The sequence below is a fragment of the Haliotis rubra genome, unplaced genomic scaffold, assembly GCF_003918875.1.
Source record: "Haliotis rubra isolate DU_JTF1 unplaced genomic scaffold, ASM391887v1 Scf40, whole genome shotgun sequence".
In the NCBI taxonomy this organism is placed as follows: domain Eukaryota; kingdom Metazoa; phylum Mollusca; class Gastropoda; order Lepetellida; family Haliotidae; genus Haliotis; species Haliotis rubra.
This window is the reverse complement of record NW_025767080.1, coordinates 124218-143916: the sequence shown is the minus strand read 5'-3', so window position 1 is coordinate 143916 and position 19699 is coordinate 124218. Positions and strand designations below refer to the sequence as shown.

The 19699-nt window shown below is 41.9% G+C and overlaps 2 protein-coding genes across 2 annotated transcripts in view; both read right to left on the bottom strand.

Annotated features, from left to right (window-relative positions):
* Positions 1-934: 934 nt before the first annotated feature.
* LOC124287406 (splicing regulatory glutamine/lysine-rich protein 1-like) lies at positions 935-8951 on the bottom strand. The gene is made up of 7 exons (XM_046723942.1): positions 8070-8951; positions 6614-6672; positions 6157-6249; positions 5336-5520; positions 4576-4703; positions 3409-3618; positions 935-2894 (listed from the first exon to the last, which is right to left on the bottom strand). The coding sequence occupies exons 1-7, from the start codon at positions 8509-8511 to the stop codon at positions 2815-2817; spliced, it is 1197 nt and encodes a 398-aa protein (XP_046579898.1). The 5' UTR covers positions 8512-8951; the 3' UTR covers positions 935-2814.
* Positions 8952-17298: 8347 nt separating this feature from the next.
* Positions 17299-19699, bottom strand: part of LOC124287405 (serine/threonine-protein phosphatase 6 regulatory ankyrin repeat subunit C-like) — a 41053-nt gene continuing 38652 nt past the window's right edge. Inside the window, exon 8 of the mRNA XM_046723939.1 lies at positions 17299-17384. The gene's annotated coding sequence lies outside the window, so the exon portion shown is untranslated. The remainder of the gene's footprint in view (positions 17385-19699) is intronic.

Genomic DNA, 19699 nt, shown 5'->3' with positions numbered 1-19699 from the left:
GTCAGCTATATGTGTGTGTGTGGGGGGGGGGGGAGCCTAAAGGGTTGGAGGTCACACACGTGAACCACTGAAAACCATAATCACGGCCCCATGAATGATATGAACCCATGATCATACTGGGTACTGGGAACGCCAAAGGGACACAACTCTAACCAGCATCCATGTGAGTGAGTTGAGTTTTAGGCCGCACTCAGCAATATTCCAGCTATATGGCGGCGGTCTGTGAATAATCGGATCTGGACCAGACAATCCTGGGATCAACAGTATGAACATCGATCTACGCAACCCAGTCAGCGAGCCTGACCACTCGGTCCCGTTAGTCGCCTCTTACGACAAGCATGGGTAACTTAAGGTTCATTCTAACCCGGATCTTCACGGGTGCCAGTATCCATGGCCCCGAGCGTAATTTTAATTATACAGAAATGTTGTATATCTGTTTCAGAGAAGGCGAATAATTACCAAGCTTCCACTACATGTGTGGGACGGGCTAAGCTCAGTGAACGCTGCAGTCAGCAATACTCCAGCTATATGACGGAGGCCGGTAAATAGTGGATGCAAGTGGTCGATAGCATGAACATCGACCCACGTTATCTGTGTCACGTGATGTAGGTTAGCACTCCAATCCTCATTATGCAGATGAGGCCAGAAAGGAATCCTTGGACATATTTCTCTCCGTTCATAGGTACAGTATAGTCGGTGTTGCTCTAGGACGTACATGACGTCTGTGTATGTTGTCTGTGAGCCCCTGTCCATTCAGGCCGAGAGGGGCCACTGCTATATTTTATCAGCAGGCCACAGGTCGGCACCAATGGTCACTCAGCAATGTCCACGATTCTCCAACGGTCCAAGTTGTTTTGGTAACATAATATCGTCATGTGGACACTAAAGTGGGAAAATACACGCATTAACAAATGCTCAAAATAACAACAACTAATTCATTTGAAATATTGTATTATAAATTAACAGTATGTACAAATATTCGTTATATTACCCGATCAGATAAATAAAATCAGGTAAAATCGACAATGTCCGAGCTGGTGGTCCCAACTCGTCTTCACGCGATGGGCAATGGTTTGGCTGTTCAGATGTGTACAACGAAAGAGGTCAATGCTGACATGCTACATGCATATAAATATATAGGAACATCGAAGAACGTGGCATAACTAAAGATTTGCATAGCTACTTTGAATTCAGCAGTACTGATTTGTATGCAAAACAACAACCAACGGAACAAGTTGCTGTCATGACTACCAAATGAACGTGAACTTCAGTGGTAGAGTCGGTTGCTGAACTAGCACACAGTGTTCAACCGGTGACATGCCCGCGGTGGCATGGCGTTCAGTCCATCATTCGTCAGCTCAAAGTATGGTCAGTCGAACGTGTATCCGTAGTTAGGAATGGTGGAGTGTAAAAAACGCATGCATGCAAGTACAGATTCCGCTTGGAACCAATATATCCAGGAGGTTTCACATAGCTGACAGATGCTCATTTCAAACGGTTAACGCTAATAACACATGTGTTTAGGGGTCAGTCAGCATAGGAGAGAGGCAATGTTTCTTGAATGGTTACAGATCAAGAATATTTTCAGAAAAGGTCAGTAATCTGTAACATTAAACTTGATTTTAATGCACCACGAGAATCTTTTTGCTCACGAACTGTGGGGCACGAAATATAAAGCGGGTCACTCCATTGCGAATCTGACGGTCTTGCATGTGCAAAATATTGTATTTTAAGACATTTGAACACCAATTAATAATGATAATATAGCAAATATGAAATCTAGATAATGTAATAATTTTAGCAAGACTGACCAACATCAATACCCCGAACTGATGAGCTTAACCAACACTTGACACTACCAAGATCTCCCTTTGCGGTATTCATTCATTTTGAACATAATAATAATAAGGGTCGAGGGTCATAAGAAACAATAGATAAATACATCAAACCTAAACTTTGCATGTACATGAAGTAATACCTCTAACAGTTCTGCAACCAGAAGTTACCATGGCTTAGACATGATACAACGTTCTAACCAGACTAATGCTGCTTCTACAGGGGTTTGGCACCAGTGATGCTGAAGGTGTATCTTTGGCAAACTATATATTGGCTATATGTCTCCATAGAAAACCACTACGTGGAAACATAAACCTCATATTGTCAGTAGTGAAATCGGTTTTACTGGACAGTGTCACATATAGGTTCAATGTACGACTTTCACGGTTCTGTTATATGATTTTAAGACAGGTCGCTTCTAAAAGACGAAAGGGCGAAACATATTGGACCCAAGTCTGAATCGAAAACTAGGACAGGCGACTGACCAGTCGACTCACCGTTCTGTGAACATTCCTCCTCGTAATATCTAAAACTATCAGAATCATTGTCTAAGGTGAAAGATCAAGACTTTCAACTAATCTGCAACACATGGGAATTTGAATCAAATGTCTGCACAAATTAGTTAAAAATTACAATGAAGTGACCAATGAAGTGATAAATGTCACCACTGTCCACAATCAACAGTGTGTTATCATCAGCACCGGACAGGGAATGGTGTATCTACATAGAAGACCTTTCATTCAGTGAAAAAAATGGGAAAAAACCTTTCACTTTGTAATTGTTGTTTATATTTATGCATTAAACACCTAGCTACACTCCTGATTTGAAAATGCATCTTGTATCCACGAATATTCATAAAATTTCTTCCACACACTATCAGCCATAGGCATCACGCAAACAGTCACAAGTATTATCACAGAGATCTTTAATAAACAGTTACAAGAAGTCCAGCTGGCTTCAGGATAGAGCCAAGTGTCGTCAAACTTCGGACTCCTTCAGAGGATGTTTCCCATTTTGTTTCGTCTTGTCGTCTTGTTTCGTGTCAATAACAGGAAGGACTGAAAAGTGAGAAAGGTAGAAACAACGCGTTAGGAAAAGTTGAATTAGTTTGGAAGATTCTGAACAGTATGTCAGTTATATCCGGGCACACTAAGGCTTATCTGATGCAGGTCCTAGGACGTATTTGGAAGGTATCAACTAGAAAAACCAAGGTATGTTTAGACCGACCCTGTTGTCCGTTAGAACATACATACTACACACATTACTCCCCTGTACTGACTTGAAAATATGCTCATCTGTACGATTTCACAGTAAACGGTACAGCTTAAATAGGTTCTACTGAAAAGATGTCTAGTTTATAATACCAAATATACCATTCAAGCAACGTCACACGAGCTTTACAATCACATCTTTTTGTCAGTAGTGTCCGTAGAGATTTCGGAAAAGAAAAGTTGAAGCACCAGAAATGAACCTCACACCATGTTCCAGTGTGGATCCTGCAGCGTGATAAGGCAGTGTTTAAACCACTAGGCTACCCTATACTCAATATAAGGCGTGACCTCCATGACGTACCTGTTTGTTCCCCAGTGGGAACTCTGCGTGTGCCGTAAGGGGTCATGATGGTGGTGGTAGGTCTGGAAGTGCGGGGCTGACTGGCGGTGGAGCGCTTGGAGTAGACGGACACGGGTCTGGAGTGGGAGGGTGTGCCCTGTGTAGACACCATGGTCTTAGACCGGGTTAGACCCATGGCCGAGTTTCTGCCTCTCCCTGATCCGTCTTTACCTGGGAAACAGTACAGGTGAACAGTAAAATACCAGAATCTTTCTTGAGGAAAGCAGTATGTTCAATTGTTAGTATGTTTAAGAATGTTTGGCAGCATTCGTCAAGTAAAGCAAGAAGAGGACAAATTGTATATGTCTGTATTCTCATGGGGATAATACAATTCTGCGAAACATAGGTGATAAAATATATACATTATATTATGTCCTTAGTTGTTTTCATTAAAATATAATATAAGTTCAGAACATGCATTAATATGACACGGAAATAGCTTCATCTCGTTGGTTGCTCTTGACAAAAACATAACAGAACGACCAACACAAACACGGATTTACTGGCCTCGTTGTGCATGTCACAGATGAAAAATAGGTGAAATGGTTCTATTTATGGCTGCCCTTGAGGACTCAAAACCACGTAGGCTTCAATGTTCCTTTGTAGAAATATTACTGCTATATCTGACTTGTAACAGAGCAGGATCGTGTCACCATTATCAGAATCGAACCAAGTCCTTGCACAAATAGAGAGCTATATGACCAATGTGCTACCTCGCAAATGCTACAAACATCTGAAAGTCACGCTGGTCTCTACTTAATCCATGTAGCAAAATCGTCGCTGATACAATATAGTGACGATTTGGCACCTTTTACCTGTACCACAAATCGTAACATTACACTGTTAAAGAATGGAAGTTACACCTCAGTGCTAAGGTCACATTCCAATACGACCTTCATAACTATTCAACCCTTTCCGCTATGTCCGGGATCATGCTAGATGGTACTACTGGTTAAGATACGATTTGAATCGGCCTTCAGCAAGCCGAAGTTCATGATGTCAAGAGTACTTGTCGTCATATAAATGGACTGTTGCCGACTTCGGCGTTAAACAACAAACAAACATACCAGCAGCAGACTGGTGTGATCCATCATTAGGATGTACTTCTTGGCGGTAGTGAGAATTTACCTTTCTGGTCCGACAAGCACGTGTCCGGTCTGTAAGCCTTGACCAGGAGACGGTGGAACTCCTCTTCCTTGCGTTTCTGTTCATCTCTCTGTCGTTCCCTGCGACTCTTCTTCGTTTCGTTCTCAATACTGAAGACAAAGTTAGTTCAGTTTTATGGTTCCCGCTATGCAGCTTTACACATGGACATTTTACGGCGCTTCATGGAGTATCACATTGTTTGCGAGTCAATACTGATATAATCATTCGTAAAATCATATGTAAAACCGTATGCAGGTTCCCTGTTATTCTAATGCCTGACTGACTGACTGAGTTTGGTTTTACGCCGCTTTTAGCAATATTCCAGCAATATCACGGCGGGGGACACCAGAAATGGGCTTCACGCATTGTACCCATGTGGGGATTCGAACCCGGGTCTTCGGCGTGACGAGCCAACGCTTTAACCATTAGGCTACCCCACCGCCCTTGTTATTCTAATGACATTGTTGCTTTCTTCTAAATATCGGGTGGGTTGGTGTGTGTATCGCTGTCTGTTTTCACTATCATCCCGACCTGCCTATGCCCGTTGTCAGTCATGGCCCCTGTCACCCATGATCTATGTCCGTTTTGTGGCGTGGCCCTCTTGCCTCTAATCTACCTATGCCCGTTTTGTGGCATGGCCCCCTTGCCTCTAACCTGCCTATGTCCGTGTTGTGGCGTGGCCCTCTTGCCTCTAACCTACCTATGCCCGTTTTGTGGTGAGGCCCTCTTGCCTCTAACCTACCTATGCCCGTTTTGTGGAGTGGCCCTCTTGCCCCTGTTAGCGTCCTGGTCAATGGAAGACCTGAGTTCATTGTTCATCTGTTTGGCGGACTGGACACTGGCAGCGGCCTTGTTGTTGAGGTCAGTATACAGCTGCTCGGTCCGATTGGCCAGATGTTCAACATCCTTTTCTTTCTGCTGTCTGTCCTGTAGTGTAACAACAGTAGACGTAATTAACAACACAATGCATCCAGTGCTCATGTCACAACAATAGGGGAGATGTAATAACACAATACATCCTGTTCCCATGTCACAACAATAGGGGAGACGTAATAACACAATATATACTGTTCCCAGGTTACAATATGGGAGACGTAATAGCACCATAACACAATATATACTGCCCCCGGTTACAACAATAGGGTAGACGTAATAGCACCATAACACAATATATACTGTCCTAGGTTACAACAATAGGGGAGACGTAATAACACAATATATACTGTTCCAAGGTTACAATAGGGGAGACGTAATAGCACCATAACACAATATATACTGCCCCCGGTTACAACAATAGGGTAGACGTAATAGCACCATAACACAATATATACTGTCCTAGGTTACAACAATAGGGGAGACGTAATAACACAATATATACTGTCCCAGGTTACAACAATAGGGTAGACGCAATAAGACCATAACACAATATATACTGTCCTAGGTTACAACAATAGGGTAGACGTAATAACACAATATATACTGTCCCTGGTTACAACGATAGGGTACATTAATCGGCATTATGCGCCCAGGTGTATTTAAAAACATCTAAATTAAAAGACTGACCTCGTTGGATTTTTGGTTCATTTTCTTTGGTTTCCTCGTTAATGATGGCTGTCTTGCAAGGTTTGAATCTGACTTCACTTTAGCCTTCTGAGCCTGAAACAATGTCACCAATACAATACAAGTCTACTTAATTCAGCTTTTAGTTCATCAGTCACTCAAGGGAACCTAAATATCCTTCAAGCCGAGCATAGTTGTAGTCAACTATCATGTCATACTCGACATTAATGGGGTTACATGTATGTATCCAGACAAGTACCCATAATATCCATATCCATATATTACTGGCGTATTCTAACATGACTCTCTGTTTAAAAGTGATCAAAACTGTGTTCATCAATAAAGAACACAGCGTTGTGTGGCTACGATACATCAGACAAATCTGACCACCTGATCCCGTTATTTTGCACTCTGATCAGGATATTCACGAGTTCAAGAGAAAGTGAAACGTAGTGAATACCTTTCCCGAAGCTCTCGCCTGTGTGTGATCGTCAGTCCGAGACGAGAACTCCATGTCACCTGCAACATGTAACAATATGTAATAACCAAGTTAAATACTGGGAATCCAATGTGGCAAAGTACATAGCGAATACCAATGTCACACAAAATTACTTTAAAAGAGAGTTTGCAAAACATGGTGACGCATTGACATTACTATATCGTAAAATGTGGTATGCCAATTGGTGATGTCTCGGGAGGGGTTATCCAGTGACCTCATGTAAGAACTGTTATGTCCCGAGTGATGAAAGAAATGTGACGGTCTAGCGATCTCCACCTACAATTGCAAAAATTACTGTATTCTTTAGTCATGAACGAATGTCGTGCAAATTAACAATCTAGGCCAAATCTTCCCACTGCCATGAAATAACTTTCTCTTTTATTTCAGTTACACATTTCTTTACCCGACGAGGTAAAAACAGTAGCTTCTGTCTCGCGTCGCGTGTCTCCACATTGCAATCTACCATCAACAGTGCCAAAAATCAATACGACAGTGTGTTTTGTGAGGCTATTGTGCCGTATCATCTTGCAATGACGGGTCGTGTTTCCCTTCTGTATGTTACACCCAGCCACATGCGCCATATTGGTCAGTCTAACAGTCAGCCACTACAACTGTCCAGTTTGGATGGGTATGTGTTGCGGCCACTACCATTTGACCTGTCCTTACGGACCTATCATAATTTAAGGAGGGGGTTGGGGGTGTGATGATGATTTTAAGGGGGGTCACCCATTTTGTTCTGATGAGGTAGGGGTTCATCATTTCTTTGAGTCGCATTTAGAAGTTGGTGTGATGAACAACGAGGAGAGTTCTATGATACAACTTCTTTAATGTAATATGATAATTGTAATAACAGTTAGTAGCTACACCGAAACGTAGCTCATATTATATTAAAGAAGTTGAATATCCATAGGGTTCATCAACGATTTGTACATGACATGCAGGGGGTCACTTACTATTGTACATTAAGGTTTTTGGGGGGAGGGGGTGTGTCATTCACATTGTACATGCTTCTCCATAAAAATCATCATCACCCCCTCTAGCCATAAATTCTGGACGGTCCCTTATTGAACAACTGACTAAACCTAAGCCACCATCACCAAACCCCATCCTTGCGTCAGCCCGGAAGCGGAAGGTCTGCGGTAATTTACCGGCTGGTTGAAAGCTAAAGACTATCTTTTTGTAAAACAAGGTGTTGGATTCTGGATGTCCTGAACTGTTTTTGTGGTCCATCCCACCCCGCACCCCACCTGGACTTGTTTTGGAAAACAAGATCTATTCCTGAAAATACAATTGCACGTTTTCAAACAGTGACCGAAAACATGCCCTGTCACAAAAAAACGGTTCGTCCTTATCGACCCCATCCAGCTACATTGAATCCCTAAGACATCATACAAAACGTACATATATGAGGTCTTACCGTTGACATGTTCACTGGAATGTGACATTGAGTAGAAGGTTTGCCTCTTGGCAGGTCGGTCATTGTCATGGGTACCGAAAGCCTCTTCCCTGTTGTTCTGGTGGAAGCTGCTGCTGAAGAGGGCGATGTCGTAGAGGGGGCCGGTGTAAATCTGGGCCCTCCTTAACTGGTGATACTCCCTGACTGCGCGTCTCTCCTCCTCATACCGCCTCACACTCGCCTGTACCTCCTGGGCCAGTATTCTGCTGCTCTTGGACATCCTGGATCGAGTCCGTGGTTCGGACGTGTGGCTCTCCCTTTGTGAGCTGGCCCGGTAGAACTCCCCAGAATCTACACTGTTGTGAGAATTCGTATCGGCTGTACCATTGGCGGCGGTGACTTCAGGAACACCTTTCACATCTTTCACGTCTTTCTTTGTCTGTTTTGTAGGGCTCGACCCCATCGATTCCGCGTTAACTTTGCCGTTCTCCTTGGCTGGTTTCAAAATCCCCTTCCTATGAGGAGACGTTTTATTGTCATTATCCACTGAATCCACAGTTCTATTTGGACTCTTTTGTTTATCTGCAGGTGTATTCTCAGTTTTCTTTGAGTCCGTTGATTTCACATCCTTAGTTTCGGGTGTTTGCTTCCGCTGAGCCTGTAAACTCACAGTTGTTGAAACAGGATCAGGCTTGGAATCCTCATCTTTCACATTTTCACTCTCAATATGAACCTCTTCTGTCTCCTCTCGCGGCTCGACCTTCTCTGGTGACAGTACCTCTAACCTGTTCGAATCCCGTCTCTTCGGCGACTTGACTCTCCCCCTTTGAAGAAGTCGGCCTTAGTCTGCTTTTGAGCTTAAGGTTTCTCTGAATGATAATAGCAGCATCGTTGGTAATGAAGCTCCCCTTTCTGCCCCCTTTAGAGATAAGATAGTCCCCCCGTCTCCCTATGTCCCTTCAGAAGCGCAGCGTCTGTAGGTGTGTAGTACTTTCCCTGAAAATGACAACACGGTATGTGAGTACCACCCTACAATATAAGCCTTGCGTGTGGAAGAGAGGAGTCGACAAGGCCGTGTATTCTTCCCCGTTCTGTTAAAGTTATTACCTTGGTATTTCTACCACAAACAATGAATCCTGGTTATTGCACTGCAGCATGACATTATCCATCTGGAACCCGACTCCGACGATGGCATGCATTAATACAAGCTACAACACTGCCATACAGGTGTACAATGCGGCCATATAATACATACGCTGTAGAAGGCACGGGGAAGCCAATACAACTGCAATCAATCGTGTTGGCTAATCTATTGTGCTAACATACTTTTATGCAAGTATTATGTTCATTCCAATGCTAGGTTAGAATCAAATATCGTGATAGCACTGGTTTAGTCTATATCAGTCTATATTTTATGTATGCTGTGAAATGTACAATGCAGTTGTACACTGACTCCCGTTGATATAGATTCATCCTACGGCCTTACATAATTGAGATCGCACTGTAATGACATTTAACGCGCCCTTGGAGATTTCAATGTATATGTTAAATAATGTAAAGGTTCCATTGCCAGTACAACTTATGCATCATCCGACGTAACAATAACTATATTTCCGCATGGCATCCTTTACATATGAATACAGTGGGCCCAAGTAATGCATTTGGAAATGTATTCAGTAAGAACCTCAGTCGTGTTTGATTGATTTGATTGATTTCTGATTAAATACTGCATTTTACTGCATTACAAATGCATTCTGTCATTGTGAGGAAGTCATTGAATTATGTAGGAACAGTATTCTCAGCATTACCTTCATTGGAATGAAGGGGTCGACAAATGACCTACCACCCTCACTACGCAATGAGCAACCTACATAGATACAATCTCACACTTCACTCCGCGAATATTTCCGTTGGTCTATACTCGCCACAGCGGGTAGTTTGTAATCACATGTGGCCCACGCTTAACGTGAAATAACAAAGCACGCAATCACTAAGAGGCACATGTTTAAATCTTAAAACACACTCCATAAATCAAACTGAGATTTATGGAACCAAAATCGATGAATACTGGATGGCTTAAATACAACTCAACGTGGCTTATATGTGGAAACCTACTTCACCTAGAGAAGCGGTTTGTTCCACATCGCCACTTAAACCTTGCCGTTGTTGTAATAGGAACACAAGTTTAAGTGTTTGACATTTTTTGTAAGATACATTCAATCTCCTCTACTGGAACATACGGACAGTGAGTGCAATATGAAATAGGGACAATAGCTCCAACAACCATATTTTCAAATGGGTCAAAAGTTTCTGTTTGGGTTTGAAATTGAAATATATGATATAAAACTAGACTTGTTTTCTTTATAACTTTTCATGGATGTGAATATGGTGACTATTATCATTTAATTTCAACACAGAAGGCTCAAAATACACTTTCTGAATAGGTTAATAAAGAGAGTCACTTTATGTCAGACACTGTCAAAATGACAATGCTATACTGTGTTGTTTACCAACCTAGGTCTTAATGTTGTAACCAGTGCCCTTCATGTGACCGAAACATGGTCTCGGGCGACAAGGTTGAGCTTAACTGACAGATTCAGATAAAAATAACATTTAACGAACTACAGTAAGTCATGAATGACGTTAACGAAAGTGATCAGTTGAGTGTTGACAATGGGTCATGTCTAAGCCCTCTTCACAAAATGACCAACTGGGTCGATAGTGACCCATAGAAGACTAGCATAAACTGCTGAAGGAAATAGAAAAATCGAATCGATAACACAGTACTACAAAACCCAATCAGCTAAATACGTATATCAATATTATCTCAATATTCATTACTAAGGTTGATCAGAAAGTAAACGCCAGTCACAGACGCACCAGAAATAAATGATCCCACAAACTAAAATAAACTTGACAAAAAATGTAACAATTACTTACACGTCGTAACTGCAAATGAATGGCGCAAAGTATGGTGTTTTAAATAGGCCAGGCATGACCTTAAACGAATCAGTCAACCTCCTTTCAATGCCGTGTTTGGCCCCTGCCTTGTGGCATCTAGTGTGTGTCCGAGGTTGGTCGTGGGGTGTTGGGCTTATCTTGCTGGCTGTATCACCGACTGTATCCAAACATCGACCTACCTTTAATCCCACTTCGTTCGGGCTTATTGTTCTTACAACCATTGTCTACAATCATGCGTTGAATTATTGATTGGCCTTTGGGCGACGAAGATAAGAACTGACAGATTGATGAATTCTGTATGTTTGGTCAAGGAAAATTAGTCTTGATAAAAAAGTTACGAAAGGTTCATAGTACATGTATGTAAGCGCAAGACATATTCACAGTGTTCGTGTCGGAACTACGGTCATTCATATGATGTATAGCACTATTTAGCCTTTCACGTCCTATGGGATCTGTTCGACAGACGATGGTGACAACTTTGATAAAGTTATCGGCGGTGACTGATTATACTCAGTGTTCATGTTTTGAAGTTATTACCCCGCAATAATCATAAATATTTCAATGAGCACTCTCCATAGGCTGTGACCCAAGGGTATCGACACGAGCAAGGTATGGGGTACAATTTCATGTGAATTCCTTTCCCGCCAGGAAGTAGAGCTCAACTGATATCACCGGCTATTGACTTAAAAGAAACATAAAAGGAAAAAAGTCAAGTGTAGTACGGTGTGCATGTCGATGTAGAAAAGCGGCGAGTTCACAAATACACCGTTTCTTTGTTGTGGTTAATGTAAACATTTCGTAATTTTGGAGAGACGGTATCTAGCTACCTGTCGGTTTAGGCAAATTTCACATATATATTGCTCTGTCTTGTTATTCCAGGTGTTGTCTGAATGAACATATACTTCTTGTCGGTTTGGTCCTACGAATACTATTCAATATTGCCTTGGAAGTGGTGTAATATCAATTCTAAATTTCACAAACAAAACAAATATAACATTGCAATCCTAAACGCTAGAATTGCCTGTAGTACCTTACTACATTAATAAACTATTAGGTTCTGATGAGGGTAGCAAGTTGTTTCATAATACTCTTCTCCAATCAATATTTAAGAAATCAGCCTCGAATTTAAAATGGGAAACCCTACTTGAATCTATATAACATTGATGAATCAGATTGGAGAACTTACAACATTATACCATTTAGATGTACACAGAGTACGGAATTAAGATGGTTCCAAATGAAAATTATTAATATTTTATGCACAGATTATTACTTACGTAAAATATACGTCAGTGACTCATCACTGTGCAGCTATTGTAATATTTCTAATAAAACCATTTTGCACCTATTTTGGGATTGTAATTTGATAAATAGATTGTGGAGAAAAGTTGAAGAGTGGCTCATGTCTGTTGCTGGAATAAGGATTAAACTTACTCCACAAATTATACCATTTAGATTAAAGGAAAAGCGAAATGATCCTTTGAATATAAATTTGCTTCTTATAAAACAGACAATTTCTCACAACCGAAGGTATGCAATAGTACCGGATCAAAAAATATTGCTAGAATTTGTTACCAATACTATTATGTTTCAAGATGTATTGCTTTTACAACCTTCTCATATGATAAATTTACAAAATTTTCGTCATCGTTACATGCTTTATTTGCCTAATATATATATCATCTGCTTTGTATATAGTCCACATTAAAATTACTGAAAGTAAGCAAAGACTGTAGATCAATATACATGTATGTCCATAGCTGTTTAGACTCTGTTGTTTCTTAATGCAATACATATTCTTTATCATGAATTCTGTACATGATGGTGTTAAAAGTATGAAATTGTCACCCTTTCGTTGATTATATTTGACATGTGATCTGTACTCCGTAAAAATGTGAAAAAAATATATCTAAATTTCACAAATGAAAGTATTTCTTGAATTTGAAATATAGTCCTTCGAAATTTTAGTTGAGTTGAGTAGTATATCGTAATGGTTTAGTCGAACTCGACTAAAGCACAGTGTTGACATTGAGTGCAGCATTTCCTTGTAGATATCACTACGATGACGTGACGAGTTGAGAAGGCGGTTGACTATGACGTACCTTGCTCATCATGACGGAGTTGACGTTGGCTTCAGCATCTAAGAGTAATTTACAGATGTTAAGGTTATTGGTTAGCGCTGATATATGTAGACAGGTGCGACCGTCGTCGTTGGCTAGGTCCACAACATCTTCATCTTCACGTTGTGTCAGGAAGAACCGCACAATATCTGTAACACATAACGTTACATGGTTGTCATAATCATGAAAATTGATTCGTTCTTTGGTTACCTCGGAGTAGGATAATTATCAAACAAAATCTTGGGTCTTGTCACCGAGAATGAAATTGGTTTTAATAAGCAGCGCTTTAAATGAGCACTGACGATTTCTTTTAAGTGTAAAAGTACGTCTCGTCTTTGGTAGAAATGTAGATGTTTGTGGAATCTAAGTCAATAATTGTACACGAAATGTACAAGAGCGCATTTCAACTGAAATGTATTGTACTTATATGCGGCTTGCATATGGTTAGTGCAAAGATTTCGCTGATATATTCTCAGTTTTCACCCACAAAGCATTTTCTCCTAATAATCAGAGGGTCAGAACAGAAATAAAACGTCAATTACGTTGCACCATTCCTACAAATACCCATGATCGACTTTTACAATTCGATATAGGTGCCGAGAGGTCACTTTTATACCCTCTAATCACATCACACTCGTTTACCGTTACTTCTTCATGCTTCGCTGACTATATCTAATTCACCGGAGACAGTCGACGACTGGCATTCACACCAGTAGAAATAGCGAGCTTTAGTCGATCTCGATATACAATATCACATGACACCGTCAGCCAACACTAAGGAACAAACCTATGAAGATTGTCACATATCCAATGGGAAATTGTTTACACCATGGAACAGTGACATCTACCCAGTTAACACTGGGTCTACAGGCTTGGGGTGGTATAGCGATCAGGTACAGTGTGTATTCGTTATATTGCCTGTGATCTTGGTGAAAACTAATCGAGATTGGGGACATTGAATTCACATACCACGAGGTCGTTCACCAACTAGAGGTATAATAAATAAAGTGGTACTGTTGGATTGAATCTGTACGAACTATTTTTACAGTAGCAGGAATGTTGTCTCTTTAATGTATCACTTATGTATGTTAATATATGCAGTGGAAAGGAAACTTCTGAAGCACCTGACTTACTTTGAGCAACTAAATATATATATAGTTTCTGCATTGACTTCAAACGAAAGGACGTTGACAGATAACACTGTTAATTTGTAAAAGATAAGGACGATGAAGGGGTTTATTTCACGGTGTCAGTGGGGACTATGAATCGCTTCCACTTACTTCGACGAATAGTTTAACATGCCGATTGCTTAAACAGGTTAATGGATCGATGGTGTAATATTCAAGGTTGCTTTTTCGAGAACTATTACTTGTCCACTAACTGCTTAAAGACACTAATAACTTCTTTCTTTGAACGGAGCATCATCGATACATGTAGGGCAATAACTCATTTTGCTTAGGACATTGACTTTACAATTATCTTTTTTGAATAAATCTAAATAATATTTTCCTGACCAACCCTCTGATTACCGGTCGATGACATCATAAACAAGTTGGATGTCGTAGTTCAGTAGGATTCATCCGTTACAACCACACAAACGATTCGCTGAATGAGTCACCTCGGTCTTTTGTCCCTTCAACGTTTCTCTCGGGTTCCCTGGAAATATTTGCTTCTCGCGTGTGCAACCAATACATGTTTACATGTCCCCGAGCATCTGAATGTGCACCGTCTATTGGTAATATTAATATTGATTTAAGCACCACTTGCCTACTTGTGACGTGAAAACTCAACTCGTTAATTGCATTTACAAGAAGAAACCCTCAGAGGACAAGTTGAAGATTAGCTGTATGATAACCCACCGACACAGGGTACACGTTGTGTATGGGTATTGATTTCCACGCTAACAATCGCTTTGTTGAGTCTTCCCAGAGACCAGCCAGGTTGTGCGTTGTCTCGATGTAAAAAACACTGTTTGATGAGATAGTTCCTCACATTACGGGTATGTACATTGTATGTAGGATGACTTTACACACTTAGGTGCTGTTTCGTGTTGATCGCGCTGTGATAGAAATGTTCAGATACCTGGGTTTGTGGAATCACCCGTAACGACACCACCCCGGCCACCCCCTTCCCTTTCAGTGACAGGGTTTATTGTTGTACGGGGGCTTACTGCTCTAGAGTATACATACAGTATCTACCGGCAGCCATGAGCAAATAAAATACAGGGACACAAATCGGGGATATATTGCAACCAAAAAAATGAAACGGTAGGGGAGACTCCAGTAGAGGGGGTTGAAGGGGGCATTCAGCAGAGCGGAAGGGGTGGGTGTTATATTAAAGGTGAAAAAGTGTTTCATAAAAGGTGAAAAGGTGTTTCATAAAAGATGAAAAGGTGTTTCATGAAAAGGGTCAGTACAGACAGTAATGTTTGAAAAGTTTAAGTACGACACTTAAAGCGACAAAGTTCAATCATGTTGTATAGTCAGTGGAATGAACTGTTGTTGATAACATATGATCACAGATATCGATTCAGGTTGTTGGAATGGGATTATAGAGATTCTCGATGTGTTTGGTCAAAGCGTGCTGTTTTCATTTAAACGTACACAGCCAATTATGTTAACCACTTTTAGACACAGAGATAGCGCAGTATCTTGCTATGTGTTGGGACACGGAACAACGACATGGAACAACAGCAGTGCGGGTACTACTCAAGGGATCAACATGTCAGAGAAGTGTATTGATCTCAGGGTCGAGATTGAATCTCATCACAACACCAACATAGATCCTTCGTTCCCGGACAGCGTCGCATTGCTTCCCCACCCCCTCGCAAACACACACGCCTACACGTCTTACAGCTCCCAACGCCCTCACAAACATACATGCCTACACGTCTCACACCTCCCACTCCCTCACAAACACATATGCCTACACGTCTCAGACTTCCCCACCCCCTCACAAACACACATGCCTGCACGTCTCACACCTCCCCACCCCCTCACAAACACACATGCCTACACGTCTCACACCTCCCCACCCCTCACAAACACACATGCCTACACGTCGTCACCTAACCACCCCTAAAACCGCATCCCCTCACCCTCCCACCCCAACACACACACGTGCCTACACGTCTCACACTTCCCTACCCCCTCACAAACACACATGCCTACACGTCTCACACCTCCCCACCCCCTCACAAACACACATGCCTACACGTCTCACACCTCCCCACCACCCACAAACACACATGCCTACACGTCTTACTGCTCCTTCTATGGACAGGGTTGTCGACATTCAGATGCATGTGTGTTGGCATGGCAGATATCGGAAGCCGTATGCGTTTCAGGATTTTAATACCCATGTAACCTCTGACTGCCTTTGCACGTGTTTGTGACATCTGACTTGCCCTTGTATGTGTTTGTGACCTCTGACTTGCCCTTGTATGTGTTTGTGACCTCTGACTATGCATGTGTTTGTGACCTCTGACTATGCATGTGTATGTGACCTCTGACTATGCATGTGTTTGTGACCTCTGACTATGCATGTGTTTGTGACGCGTGTGACCACACCCTTGGCTTCCTTTTTGGCATCATCACCTTTTGATAATGATACATAAAGATTTACCTTTGATAAATTCTGAATCGTACAATGGACTTTGCTTTCACCACAGATTTCATATTATTGTGGTTTTATACGAGCTGACGTCACGTATGTACATTAACCATGCATACCTAGATACCATCTTAATGATAACAAATATTGTCATATAATCTAAATTAAACCGTAGGGTATGTGTAGCTAACTTTAAGGCTCTTTCACGGCGCAGGGTGCGCCAGAAAACTATGATAGTGGGTTCGAATCCCAGATGTGTCCTGCTGTGTCAGCACTATACCACTGTTCGCGGCTTTCACCAAAACGGTCAAGGTTTAAACCCATCGGCTTCAAAGCAGTGTAAAGCTGGCTTACTCTCTCACTAGATCTGAAAACATTTCTAACAATGCCAAATTTCAATTATACATGGAGCAGCCACGTATCTACACTGTTCGGTTCAATATCAGGTATACACATTAATTAGATACTAGTAAGCAAACTGCAGATACAAACTGGCCAGATAAACCTACCAGCATGTCCCCCGTGAGTCGCCTCGTGTATGGGGTAGTTCCCTTGTTGGCTAGGCGACCACAGATCCGCTTTATTCTTTTGAAGGAGCCGGAGAGCTTCTTGGGACCCTTTAAGGGCGGCACAATGAGCGGGACTGGAATCGAGAAATCACAGAGTCAGTCAGAAAACATTACACACAACTTGTCTAACATCTCCAGGGCACGAGAAACTGGTCACAGTGCGTGGAGGCACTGTGTTGGAATACGGACAGTCCAGTAGATAACGTTCCCCACCACGGTATATATGCGTGTGTGTGTTCCCGACGTCATACCCAAGATATCTTGGTAACACAACTCGAGCTGGTTAGCTGATCGGGTCCACTGAATCGAGGGAGTGAGAACTGGCCTCAGAATGTGATAAATATCGCTTCGATTGTGCCCGAGTGGCGAATAAAAGGGGTCGCGTTGCAGCAGTGTTTCCAATGAAATCCTACCCTGGTTTCTGTGCAATAAATAACGGTAACTTGAAGAGATACAAGCTGTAAGGTTGGAGCGGTGTCACCCCAGAGATTTCTGACAAAGGGTTTCAATGGGTCTTTTCGTCTCGCTGTGGGTATACACGTCGTTCAGTGCCACTATGACGACCATGGAGGAAACAGAAACAGGGCTGGAATCTACATGGTTGTCTCTGTGTCCAGTCTGCAATCTCTGGGTTACGTTCAATAGAGACGTTACATAATATAACTGGGACTATCCGTTGTGGGTTCTGTATTGTCGTGTAGAATAATATTTAAAAGAGACATGTCGTAACCGCCTAGCAGCCTGTTTGTCATTGTGTGTTCAGTTTAAGTTATTCAAACAACACTTGTAACCTCTATAGCTTCATGAAGTTGTTCCGTTAACATACACCTGTAGTGTTAAAAGTCTCAGGGACAGCCACATGGATAATAGAGAGGGGGTGGGGGTGGGGGTGGCTCTTTTTCTTGTGCTTTCTGTATGTCTGATTTAACTGTTTTCAATATATGTTTGATGACTTGATAACACAAATAGATTTGTTCGTTTGTAGCCGTGGGCTGCTATTTATTAAATAGTTGGTTGGTTGTTGGTTAGTTGGTCTTCGTTTTACGCCGCATTCAGCAATATTCCAGCTATATGGCGGCGGTCTGTAAATAATCGAGTCTGGACCAGACAATCCTGTGATCAACAGCATGAGCATCGACCTGCGCAATTGGAAACCGATGACATGTGTCAACCAAGTCAGCGAACCTGACCAACCGTTCCCGTTAGTCGCCTCTTACGACACGCATGGGTTACTAAAGATCAATTCCATCTTGGATCTTCATCTTCACTGTGACGTGCCAGGTCTCATAAATACCTATATTCAGAGATAGTCTAGGTATGGTTGCTTCATTTACATATTACTTCTGACATGATATATCAAGTCTTTAGAGGGTAAACAACTTATTTCCCCGTGGCCATCTGGCTTGGTTTTTGGGGGCAGCCTGTGCCAGCAATATAAGAATAGACAAGTCAAGACAGGAAGCCACTACATTGTCTTTCTATCCGGAATGAGTTTAAGTTGAAAGTTGCCTTCAATCGCAACAACTATACATATACACAACAACAGCGACCACCCGTCTTGTCAGACATAACTATAATCCACATCAGCAACAACTGTCACCACCCGTCTTGTCAGACATAACTATAATCCACATCAGCAACAACTGTCCCCACCCGTCTTGTCAGACATAACTATAATCCACATCAGCAACAACTGTCCCCACCCGTCTTGTCAGACATAACTATAATCCACATCAGCAACAACTGTCAATCCGTCTTGTCAGACATAACTATAATCCATCAGCAACAACTGTCCCCACCCGTCTTGTCAGACATAACTATAATCCACATCAGCAACAACTGTCCCCACCCGTCTTGTCAGACATAACTATAATCCACATCAGCAACAACTGTCCCCACCCGTCTTGTCAGACGTAACTATAATCCACATTAGCAACAACTGTCCCCACCCGTCTTGTCAGACATAACTATAATCCACATCAGCAACAACTGTCCCCACCCGTCTTGTCAGACATAACTATAATCCACATCAGCAACAACTGTCCCCACCCGTCTTGTCAGACATAACTATAATCCACATCAGCAACAACTGTCCCCACCCGTCTTGTCAGACATAACTATAATCCACATCAGCAACAACTGTCCCCACCCGTCTTGTCAGACATAACTATAATCCACATCAGCAACAACTGTCCCACCCGTCTTGTCAGACATAACTATAATCCACATCAGCAACAACTGTCCCCACCCGTCTTGTCAGACATAACTATAATCCACATCAGCAACAACTGTCACCACCCGTCTTGTCAGTCATAACTATAATCCACATCAGAAACAACTGTCCCCACCCGTCTTGTCAGTCATAACTATAATCCACATCAGCAACAAC